At 41.6% G+C, this 12,143-nt stretch overlaps 1 protein-coding gene across 1 annotated transcript; it reads right to left on the bottom strand.

Annotated features, from left to right (window-relative positions):
* Positions 1 to 5,745: 5,745 nt before the first annotated feature.
* On the bottom strand, positions 5,746 to 7,912 carry LOC115761887 (glucose 1,6-bisphosphate synthase). The gene is made up of 2 exons (XM_030703893.1): positions 6,935 to 7,912; positions 5,746 to 6,768 (listed from the first exon to the last, which is right to left on the bottom strand). Exons 1-2 carry the CDS (start codon positions 7,851 to 7,853, stop codon positions 5,822 to 5,824), a joined length of 1,866 nt encoding a protein of 621 aa, XP_030559753.1. The 5' UTR covers positions 7,854 to 7,912; the 3' UTR covers positions 5,746 to 5,821.
* Positions 7,913 to 12,143: the final 4,231 nt, after the last annotated feature.

Raw genomic sequence — 12,143 nt, 5'->3', positions numbered from 1 at the left:
GTGAGCTCATCACAAGGACAAGCATGAGGATGGGCGTCCAAGTGGCGTCCACTGGCCGTGGAATGGAAATGCATTTCGTTTACTGTTGACTTAAATCGTTTAGGTAAAGTTAAACAACTTGTTCGCTTAATTGTTAAACAATGCTCTGGCAGTCGAGTTGAAAGTGAAATAAATCCAGGGACTGTGATGAAGTCCTGCTGATGCACGAATAATTGATGAGAGCTGAGGTAGGAGTAAACGGAAATATACTGGCTAAGTGCTTTAAACTAGACACTCAACCCTCATATTGAACTGAACCTAAAGTCCCATCTTAAGACTTGCCTCTATCCACTTTTTAAAACGCGTTACTATTGTTATTATAGACTCAAAAATTCATTCTTGCGCCTTTTGAATTTCGTGTTTAGCGTCTAATTATACAATGAGGACACAAATAAAGCATTATTAAAATATCTGCTGCCAGGAATGCTTAGAATGGACCCTGAACATGACTATAAACGGACAAGACAAAATATGCAAATAGTTGTCGGCTAAATATATAATAATTTAATAATAATAAACTCATACCTGACGCTTGATAATACTCTAAATATAGAACTAAGAAGTAACCAATAACATTGTGGCATTATATATTGATTTTATTGACATTAATGCAAACCATGGCAACTTAGCCAAACGTGGCGTGGATTTGACAAGCGAACTTTTCCATTTTGACATGCATGTCTAGGGAAAGTGAATTTTTTCTTTTAAAAAATAAAATCTTATATTTGTATGTTTGTACATATAATAGCTAATAGCTAAAAAAGAAACATTTACTGAAAGTGTTTGCAACAATAAAAAAGTAAGTGTTCAGTCGAAATGAATATATCAAAAATAGTTCTTTATAGTTTGCGTTTGTCGTTATATTTTCCCCAATTTTGTAAAAAATATGTATTTTGGGTCGCCAACATTAATTGACGTTGTTAATGAACCATTTTATACAATATGTGCACTTTCTGACATTTAGTTATTTGTTATTTTTGGCAGTGAAAGGATCGGTAAGTGCAGCCCTTCGAATTGCCTAAAAGGGTGGAATCCGACCCAAAGCACAGCATCATAAACAACATCCAACAGCCATATCTACATATGCACATACTACCTACCTACCTACGTACCAGTAGGTATTTGGATTTTCCTTGACAGCCCCTGGGAATTCGCATTCATCCACCTACTCGTGCGTGTGGCTGTGTGGCAAGCGAAATGGTTGACAATGCGGGAATAGAAAGAAAATACATTCGAGTACATATGAAATATTAAACCAAATTTCAAGTTCACGACTCTGGACACATTTTGGAGACTTTGGCCCATTTGACAACATGTTGCAACATTGCCAAAATCATGGTCATTAGTTAAAAATAAATAGCCGGCCAGGTATTATTTTTAGTTAACTTCGTAGCTTAAATGCTTGCATTTATTAATTTTATTTTAGATAAATGTTCTTAAGAGCCGTTTATACAATTCTTTAGGAACTAATCCCCTAAGCTGTGCTTTATTATCTATAAGAAACGCTTGCTTGAATCTATTTCTGCTTAACATTTGACTAGCTCTACGTCTTTCAAACCAGCCCAAGCTGAGCGCGCGTCGATAAAGCAGTGCGCGCCAAGCGAATGTTCTCTTGCTGCTGCCAGTTCTCTTAACGCATGAAATGCGCTCTTAGCAGCTGCCTTAGTTTGTTCTTATTGGTGCTTTGGAGCTTTAACTAAACTAATGGCCACAGCCCATATTTGATTGTGTGCACAGATTGTGCTTGTTTCTGACAAGAATTTGTTCAGACTAAGGTGCAGATTAGGTATTCGAGATTATAATTGGGCTTTAATATTTAAATAAATATTGAAAAATAATAATAAAAAATAAATAAAATAATGTTTTACAGCTCTTAAATAGCCTTTGAATAAAACAAATAAGTATGTGACAGAGTTTGAAACAAGAATTTGCTTCGATTCAGGCGCAGATTAATTTTTGAAGATTATTATTGGAATTAAATAAATCAATAATTTACATCATAAATCAAATTATTTTTGCTGCCTCACATTCTTACAGCTGTTAAATAACTTTTGAATAATAATAATTAGTTTCTTGTCAAGAGAACGAATTCATTTTTGTTTAAAATCGGAAATAATCAAAGGTCTACATAGTTCCGATTTACCCATATTGGATTCTGGACGCGAGTCCTCGTAAAAACTTGTCGGCAACATTTTTATTTATTACGGTACCTTTTAGGTTAGAAGGCGAACAAAAAAAAATATAAAAATATTCAAATGCATTCTATTTTTTTTTCATCGTTTGTTGCGCCCTTTCAAATCTGTGGGGCTGGGCTGCTGTGAGGCAAAGGTAGATAGTCCTAAAGGCAACAGAAATGGTATTAAAAATAAATTGCTCCTTCCTCTGCGCTCATTTAATTGAATTGTGCTCGCAATTCAACGTCAAAAAATTTCCACTTTTTTTAACAAAAACAAAACAAAATTTCATTGTTTGCATATTTAATAAAGCTAATCAAACACGTCGACTGAAGCGTCCTCGCGGTCCACTCCCCTGGCCACCTCCTGACGGTGTCGAGTGTGATGGGAGTGAGGGTTGTTCTATGATACCTTCCGAATCGGTAGTTTCGACTCTGCAACAACAACAGCAACAACAGCATCATCCACATAATTTATTGGCGGGTACTCAAGGACGTGCACTCATAAAACAGAAAAAAAATTAAAAAAAATAAATAAAAGAATACAGCAGGACTGTGAAAAACACAGCGGGAAACCACGCGGCAGTCAAACTAATTTGTTGTCATTTTTATGCGACAAAAGTGAAAACAATAATAAATGCATAGCCCAATAACAATAACAACAACAACAAAAACAAATCGTTGCATAGAAAGACCTTCGCAGCTGCCACGAATCCATTAAAATGCAATGGAAAGGCGTATTGGAGATCGAAAGATCTGCCCAGTTTATCTAATTAAACTAACTCTATGGCGCGCTATAATTTTGTGAGCTGATATTTTATCAAAGTGTAAATCTAAAATATCTATGACCTTTATAGGTCACTTGACTTTATAGTCAATCGAGTTAATCGAGCCATGTTATTTGCTTCGGTATCTATAAAACTAGACAAATTTTAGATATAGATATAGATTAGATTAAGAAAGTTATAATGGTTCAAAACACTAAGAATCGGAAATGTATTTTCAAAAAGATCTTTGAGACCGAATCTTCAAGCGTGCACTTACCTGTGTATAAGGTAAATGCAATCAGGGAGGACAACAGGAGTAGCTTTATATATAAAGATATCTTATTGAATTGCTGAACTAGATGAATGGAAACCAAGCTTATATTCATTTGAGCTGCCCCAACTTTAAAATAAACTTATTTTGTAGCTGCCTCGGAGGCTTGAGCTACAATAACATCCCTCTTTTGTCGCAACACATCCAAATGCTTAACCGATGCTTATCCCAATTAGAGGAAATCAACTGAAAAACTGCAACCGCAAACCAAAGTCAACAAATGCTCGCAATTAACGCAGCGCACAAATTTTCAAATGTCATTCACAACTTGAGCCGGATTCAATGAAGGTGGGCGGGCAGGGTTATGATGGTGCTCTGTGGTCAGGGCCGGGCCAGGCCAAGTCAGACCAGCCCTTACCCGGATCTAGCTGGCATTTCGCGCATATGGACTGAAATTGATGATGTGAGCAAGTGCCACGTAATCAATTTAGCAGCGCCTCATTTCAAATGCGAATTTAAGATGCCATTGTTGCAGTCGCCGGCCCTCGCAGCCTCTCCCTTCCCGCAGAGTGCTGCAGTCGGGGGTGAGTTGTCCAATCGGTTTGATTGTTGAAGTGTGTTTCCCTTTCGGCCCAACTGTTACAGAATGCTCGTAAATATGGACAACATATGCGCTGCCAAGGCCCAGCTCGATTCCAATTGGAGTGTAATGCAACTTGAACGAGGATCAAGAAATTGTTAGACAAGATACGCCTGGAGGTCGCATTCAATTTTCGATGCTGAAATTTTAAAATGTCCATAGCTGAGAGGCTGGGGCATTCATTTCATTTGGAATATTGTGAGCTCGTTTGTTATTTATGCCGCCTTTTATGTTCCTAATGTCGCATAAACAGTGCTTAATAATGCACTAACCTCCGCGTATCTTCACTAACCAAATAAACCTGCAACCCGCCCACAAATACTGCTACACACATGCAAACAAACAAACATTTTAAATGGGAGTGGTTCCCGAAATGGGCATGGGAGCGGGAATGGGAGTGGGCATGGGATAAGACTGACTCGTCGACAATGATTAATATTTAATTCGTGTGCGTTGGATATTTTTCCACTTTGTATTTTGGGGAAATTTAATGGCTGACAGAAGACAGAATGGCTGAAAGGAGACGAAGGGATACGTTTCTTGCTCTGCTCAGCGCCCAGCTCGGTTGCCAGGCTCTGTTTACTTTATGGGATAGCCGCGTGGTTGTCTCACATTTGGTTCACCTTTGTTCTGCCTAAAATTTGACTTGGAACTGGAAATTTGGCGGTGGCCTTTGGGAGCCCAGCATGTTTACCTTCACCTGTTTGCCACACATGCCTTCCCCATTTTGGGCTATTGAAATATTCCGTTTGACCTGAAAATCAAACAAGTCGAAATCCTTTTTGCCTCCGAGCTGCCGCTGAACTCCGCCTGTCCGCCTGTCCGACGATAAATTTGAAGCCAGTTGCATATAAACATCACTTCTTGGATCTGGAGGTCTCTCGCCCTTCTCCGGGTCTTAATCACTGCTTTCATTATTTTTGCCGACTTGCTGATTCCGTACAATTGCCAGCGATTACAACGAGCGTTGGACAAGGACTGCAGCAGGACCACAAAAAATAAAAGAGAAACTCAAACTCCCCCAGAGTGCAATTAGGAAACGAACTATAAAATTTCAGTGTTTGTCTTGGCAGATACTTTCGCACAGATATGTTTGCTCAAAGGCAAACACACACATACCGCATATCGTTGCGCCCGTGAGCGACACCCCCGTCGCGACCCTGCCCCACTGCACACCCTCCCTCTCCCTCTCTCTCTCTCTCTTTACTCGCACAATATCACACAGGGCAATTGCCCCGTACGCATAATTGGCCTTCTGTGGCCCCAGCTCGCTATTCTGACACTTTAATGAGCTGTCGACATTTGTTCCTTTAACCAACGGCATCTTGATACGACTTTACGGTTACACACAGGCTAGGATAGTTTATCATGTGAGTAATATGCGAATCCTTCTTAACGCAAAACATACTTTGTACGTATATCTAGCCATGTATTACACAATATACTAGATTATAGCCCGTGCCCAAGTCTGCATTGCCTTAACATTTATTTATGAAAACCTGTAGGTCTTAATTGAATTCATGAGAATTGCATAGTAAGGCGTTAATCATAAATACGTTTTTATTAATTAGCAGATTTTTAACCTTGAAGCGACCGAAGACAGTGGATTACCCGAGAAGTGTCAAGCATGATTTAAATGCACTTTGACAGACAATTTTTCGACCCTATTTATATATTTATGTTGTTGTGTTTATTCCGGGTATGGTCGCCTTTTACGCATTACACATTTAATACCTTCTACGAGGGAAGAATTTGGCTCTTTATCTCTGGGCTCACTCCGCATAGACTTCAATTCTATTTTCATTTGAAACAGTGCATAATTTTCTTAAAAAAAAACAACCTATTGTAACTATCTTAACGATCAATTAAGAAAATAGGGAAACTTTATTAAATTGTGTAAGGCCAAATAAAAAGCACCTTGAGGATGCTGACTATACCAAGCCATTATCAGCCGGACGAATGAACTCAGTTACAACCGCTTCGGTCATGCGATGCAGAGTATCGTTGAGCTCGTCCCACTCCTTTTCCTCGGGCAGGCCAACGATTTCCGCGTTGTATCGCAGTTTGGGCTCGTTGCCGCTGGCTCGGAATGTGATCGTCATTCCATTTTGGAATGTAAATGTTAGCACCTGCTTGTTCGGGCTGACCGGCAGACGCGGCTTGTGATCAGGAAACGAAGTGTCCAAGCCCAAAGTCAGGTCCCTCACGTTGGTCACCTCAAACTCACCATTTATGATGCACTTGGGATAGGTGCCCAGCAGATCATCCTCGAAACGACGCAGCCTATCACAGATCTGATTGATCTGTTCCGGATTTTGGTAGGTTAGAGAGTTGACGATAGTCGCATGGTAGCCGTAGGTATCGTAGATCTCGCGCAACTTCTCGATAAGCGTCACATTGCGGGTGCTGCGCAAATAGCAGGCCATCGTGGCCACTTGGCAGGCCGCATTAATCCCATCCTTATCTGGCACATATAGAGAGAACATAAAGCCAATGGGCTGCTCGAAGGCAAAGAGTACAGTTTTGCCAAGTGCCTCCAGCTCCAAGGCCTTGTTGGCCATCCATTTGTAGCCCACCAGAGTCTCGACATATACAAAGCCCTCAACTCTGGCCATCGCTGCAAGGATCTTTGAGCTTCCCACGCTGGATATCATAACACAGTTGGACACGTTGGGCTTGGGAGATCGAGTTTTATAGCTTTCCAAAGCCCACCAGCCAAGCAATGCGCCCAGCTCATCGCCAGTAAATTTCTTCCACCTGCCCTTGGGATCTAGTTCAACTACTGCCAGGCGGTCCACATCCGGATCGTTAGCCAGAATAATAGTACAGTGCTCTTCCTCCGCTTTTTTAATTGCTAAATTTAGACAATCCTTGCCCTCTTTAGGAAAAATAAACAATTAATACAAGTAAAATGAACTGAAAATTCTACCGACCAAAGATCTCGAATCTTTTTTTGGAAATTGTTTCCAAGTGGAAGAATACTTTAGGTAGGTTGTGTACTCACGTGCGTATTGTCATTGCTGGAAATGTTGTGTATTTCTTACCTATGGGATTTGGGAAGACGACAGTAGGAAACTCCGGATCTGGATCCTTCTGCTGTTGCACAGGAATAACCGGCTTAAGTCGCGCCTGGTAGAAGGCCTCGCGGATATAGGGGAAGCCCACGCCATGCAGGGGCGTGTAGACAAAGCGCAACTGACTGCACTCGTTGGTCTCAAGATATGTATATGGCAGCAATGTCTTCATCTGCTCATAATAAGCTTGGTAGATCTCCCGGTAAGGATCTTCCAAGAGTGGGTGGTCGTCAAGTACGGAGAGATCCCAAGACGATGCAAGAGGCTCCAAGTTATTAAGTACTGCAGCATGTAGGTTTTTATCATGCGGCGTCAAAAAGGGAGCACCATTGTACCAGTAGATCTTAAAGCCATTGTCGGTTTTCGGATTGTGCGATGCTGTCACAACAACTCCGGCCAGACAGTGCAAGTGCACCACGGCGAAAGACACAAATGGACTAGGCACCATTCGACTGAACAGGTAAACCCGAAAGTTACTGTTCAGAAGCACCGCTGCCAAGAGCTGGGCAAAGCGTTTACCGTTGTAGCGAGCATCGTACCCAATGACCACGCCTTGAGCCTCGCGTTTTTGTACACTGGGATACACTTCCTGGAGATAGTTGCTTAGGCCCTGGGCCACCTGGATGGTGACAAGATCGTTGATGGAATCAAAGCCAGCACGCATTCCGGATCTGAGGCCGCCAGTGCTGAAGTAGTTGTGATGACAGAGACGGATGCGCAGTGCCTGCCAGTCCTTCTCCTTGATGGCTTCCACCACCTGCTGTGTCGTGGCCGCATTTCTGTCCCACATGATCCAGTTGGTGATCTGCTCATCAAGATCTTCTTCGCCCGACAGCTGTAGGGTGGCGAGCAGTTCTGCTCCCGTGGTTGGAAGTTGTGGTGCTAGCATTTTACAATTTTGATAAATAAAAACTTGAAAATTGACAAATTGAAAATCTGAGAGCTCTGACTGACACAACTGAGCTCAAGGGCAACTCCCCAAACAATTCCAAGCATACGCGCATTAGCTTTTATTTGCCCAAAGCCACAGCCACATTTGCATCCTCCACGTCCGAGTTGACCAATTGAAAATTTATGTGGAGCTCATTTCGATTTACGACCACCAAATACGGCCCTTGGGAGACACCGTCGTTGGGCTAAACACTGACAACCACAAATTGATCCATTGGCAATTTGATTTCGGCTGCTTGATGAATTTATGGCCAGCCACGACAATTGGCAAAAGCAATCGAGATACTGCAGTTGCAGCTAGATGAATGGCCAAATCGAAGGATTTGTATGTTGCAGGGTGTACGCAATAAATTTCTACATTTTTTCTCTTTGCGGACATTTATCTACATGCGAATGGAAACGGAGAAACATTAACATGATTTCAATTTGTCATCAATTATGCAAAACGAGTCTAGAGCCCCCAGCCCAGCCTATTAACTGGCCATGTTACGTGCTACAAACTTGGAATTCCCCATCAAATGTCAAAGTGTGAGTAATTTGCAACGGTAATTGGGTTACACAGCCGCATGCAACATTTATCAGGCAGCTCGACCCCTTGACGAGGCATTAGACGAACCCCGGGTCCTGATTCTGTTGCACTGCCTCCCACTCACTCCATGGGGCACGCACACAAACACGTCCATTGCATTCTAAACACTCAACGCACGGGCTTCTGGCTGCAGCAGACCCGTAACTCATCGGAATGCAGTCGCAGTCACAGTCGCAGTCGCAGTCGGAGTCATAGTCCGCTTGCACGGAATTAGTTGGAGCACACAAAATGCATTTCGCGTCAAATTGTCAAAGTGTTAATTAAAAATGGACACTCGAATAGGCAGTCAGATAGACACACTCACACACCCACACAGGTGTGTATAGATACACCCACACGCATTTGCATTTGAAGCATTCCAATCGACCTCTCATTCCTATTTTCTCATCACAGAAATGACTCGTCTTGCCAAAACCTTCAACATGACTTTAAGCTGAGACTTAAAATCGTATTATGCTGGAAATTGTGTAAAAAAGCAAACGGAATAAAGCATTTCCATCCATTTATAACTTATAATATAATAAGCATCTGACTGGCTGTCTTTTATCGGTATGATCGACTCCATCTCCGAGATATAGAACGCATTAATGTCCCTACAATCAAGTTCATTTCAAATCGACAATAGCATACCCTGTTTTGCTATCATCATTGCCCGAACTGGATAGACTAGACTATACTAGATATAGAATGATAAAATTCTGGAATATTTCTTCCCGATCTTTTATTTTAAGATAAGCCAAGTTATGTAAGTGCATTTGGAATGGATGGATTTCCCGTAGACAGGAGATGTGAAAAGAAGTTGTAAAAGTGCACAAAAGAAATTTTAAATAAGCCACCGAATTGTGGCCCATTTTCCCCTTCTTCTGGACTCATCAAATCATAATCCTTAAATACGTGGATTTTGTTTCAATGCAACCGAGGATAATGGTTAAATGTGCGAGCAGGGTATCTACTCGTCGATACTTATTTTGGGCAGTTCTTAGGTTACTTTTCCTTAACTGCTTTATGGGTTTATCTATTGCTAGTGCCTTGCGTAATTTTCCAATTTGCATAGAAAATAGCTTGGAAATTTATTCTCCTGTGCCATAAAATCTTTTCTTGCGGCAACAAATATTGGGTGTTTACGGCCCATGTTCTCCGGCTTTGCGCATCCTTGCACTTGCGCCATAATGTGTTTGCATAATTTTAATCGTTGTGATCTGTGCCCGAAATGGAGACGACTCTAGATTACAGGGATTCGTATTGTTTTGGGCCAGGCCAACTGCAAAATTGCCGTTGTGTGAATTTTTTATGGCACCCCCGAGTGCCCTCTGCCGCAGTCAACTAGCGTATGTGTGGGCGGGGAGGGGAGGTCAGGACAGGGTATCTAGTGTGGCTGTCAATTTAAATGGCTAATGCTATCAAACCTATTAAAATGCTAATTTCTAAATAGTCGAGTCGGCTTGAAGCTGCGCCTTTAAGAAATGCTTTGCAATAATTTTTATTTTTAAAAATCTCTCTGTCATTCAGATCTGGCCGTCTGTCAATTTGAAAAGCACCTGCCTGCTAGATTCCATTAAATGAAAACCAAATCATTCATTTCATCTGCCAATCGAAGGCGTGGGTTGCCTTTCAAATTGACATTGACATTTCTGATGCGTCAGTTTCAAAATATTTGTCCCACAAAATTCACTGAAATCAAAAGTGGTTTTTAATGTCTAGACCGAGAACATTTAAGCAGAGTCTCACAAGGCAGATGACAAATGCGAAATACATGCAAATGGAATGGCCAGACCTGAACTTTGCTAAATCTAATTCGATAGGGTATTAATCAAAAGTTTTCTGCGCCGTTCTCAGCTGTCAGTATTTCAGTTTTAGGGGATAGTTTTATTTGCTTTTGCTGAGTCTGGTTCTGCTTCGAGTTCTGAGGCTAAGAAATCAGCTTGGTCCGCAAAATAAATTTCTGTAATTTGTTTATGTGGCTTTTCATATTTTCAATTTGAGTGCAGCCGGAGTGGGGGGGTTTATTTTCTCTGGTGTCCCCGCCCACCGTGCCACTCAGAATGCCAAAATGTGAAAATGAAATTTACATCATTTGTTTATTTGTATCGCTCATGTCCTGTGGTCTTGCCAAAACATGTCCTTGGGGAAACCTGAGCAGCAGTCAGTCGCAGCAATTCATTTTTTTTTTTTTACATTTTTATTTTACTAAAGCGAAAGCCGACTGTATAGACGAGCAAGAGGAAGAAAGCACATCGCAAATTTGATTACCGCCCAGCAAAATGTTTGCATATTTTTTGTGAGCTCTCTCTCTGTCTCTTTCCCTTGTTTTTCTTGTTTTTTTTTCCATCCATGCCATCTTTGACCGTCTTGCTGGCGACTGGAATATACTTTTAAATTAACGCATTATGTTTATGTATTAGATGCAAATACAAATGCCCAGTCGCATTGCCCAAGGACCTTCACACATCGCTGGCCAAAGGGTCAGAAATCCAATTTGAGAAATTTTCATAAAGGTTTTCCCTTTTTATACCCTAGAACAAAAGTACAAAGAGTGTGCTGCGTCTGCTTCGCTTAAAGAAAATTGTTTGTGCACTGTTATTAAATATTTCAGAAGCTACTTTTGCATAAATGGATATTTATATTATTATTCTATTAATTTTAAGGTTTGCTTTTAAAAATTGTCCATTTAAATTTTGGGTGAGAATATTATTTAATTTGAGCTTCAAATGTAGGGTATCTTTTAGTTGATTTATTGCTTTGCATCGTGCTACACATTCGGAAAAATCGTATATGGCAAATTTCAAGAACCAACATTTTTATTGCACATCAAATTTCCTACTCGTCTGCGGCTCAGTCGCCTGTACGGCAGCCCCCAGCCCCGCCCCTTTTAGAAAACAACCTACGCAATCAAGCGGTGGCCCACGGAACGGGAAACACTTTTGATTTCATTCCGCATCAGCGACGGACACTTGGCTTGGGCCCGAAGCACTCTCGGACTAGGTCTTCCTCTGCATCCACTCTTGTGTTTAATTGGAAACGGGCGAGCTTTGATTGCGACTGCAGCCAGGAAACAGGACCATACGAAGATTATAGCAGCTCATAAGCGGTTTGGCAATCACCATTAGAAGTGGACTCGGACCGGACTGCCTTCTAATTGCCCGTAGTCTGGGTCGAACAAAACTGCCAATGTACTTCATTTTGAGGCCTACCTCTCAGATGTGTATCTAATCAGCTGAAGTTTGCCAATGCGATTTCCATGTTCGAACGGATGGAAGCTGCGTGACATGTGGAAAATGGAAAATGACATGGACACACGCTACCCGCAGACGATGCAATACCATCCGCATCAAAGGGTTAGGCCACAGCCCCAATTCGAACTTTGATAAAATTGTTGGCATTTTTGTACGCAAAATTTTCGGATTTCTGCGCATTAATAAAAAATAAAATACAAATCAGAAACGTGTCAGCAGCTCAAAGTGGGTTCGGATGCCAATTGGAAATGTGGCTGTCGCGCGTGCACGAATTTGCACTTTGGCGTAACCCTTCAGCAGCGCAATCGTTGATGAGGATTGAGGGGATTGCGGGGTGACTGAACTTAGGGTTAAGTGTGCGGAGCCACAGGAGACCGACCTACAACTGCTGGCAACTACAGCCACG

The sequence above is a fragment of the Drosophila novamexicana genome, unplaced genomic scaffold, assembly GCF_003285875.2.
Source record: "Drosophila novamexicana strain 15010-1031.04,08,12 unplaced genomic scaffold, DnovRS2.1 tig00000008-arrow-pilon, whole genome shotgun sequence".
NCBI lineage: Eukaryota > Metazoa > Arthropoda > Insecta > Diptera > Drosophilidae > Drosophila > Drosophila novamexicana.
This window is presented reverse-complemented; position numbering and strand designations above follow the sequence as displayed.

Bases quoted from the DNA above. Each gene is read 5' to 3' on its own strand.
- LOC115761887 (XM_030703893.1), bottom strand. From the start codon at position 7,853: ATGCTAGCACCACAACTTCCAACCACGGGAGCAGAACTGCTCGCCACC. The intron at 6,769-6,934 runs GTAAGAAATACA...TTTTTCCTAAAG, and splicing joins CGTCTTCCCAAATCCCATAG to AGGGCAAGGATTGTCTAAAT.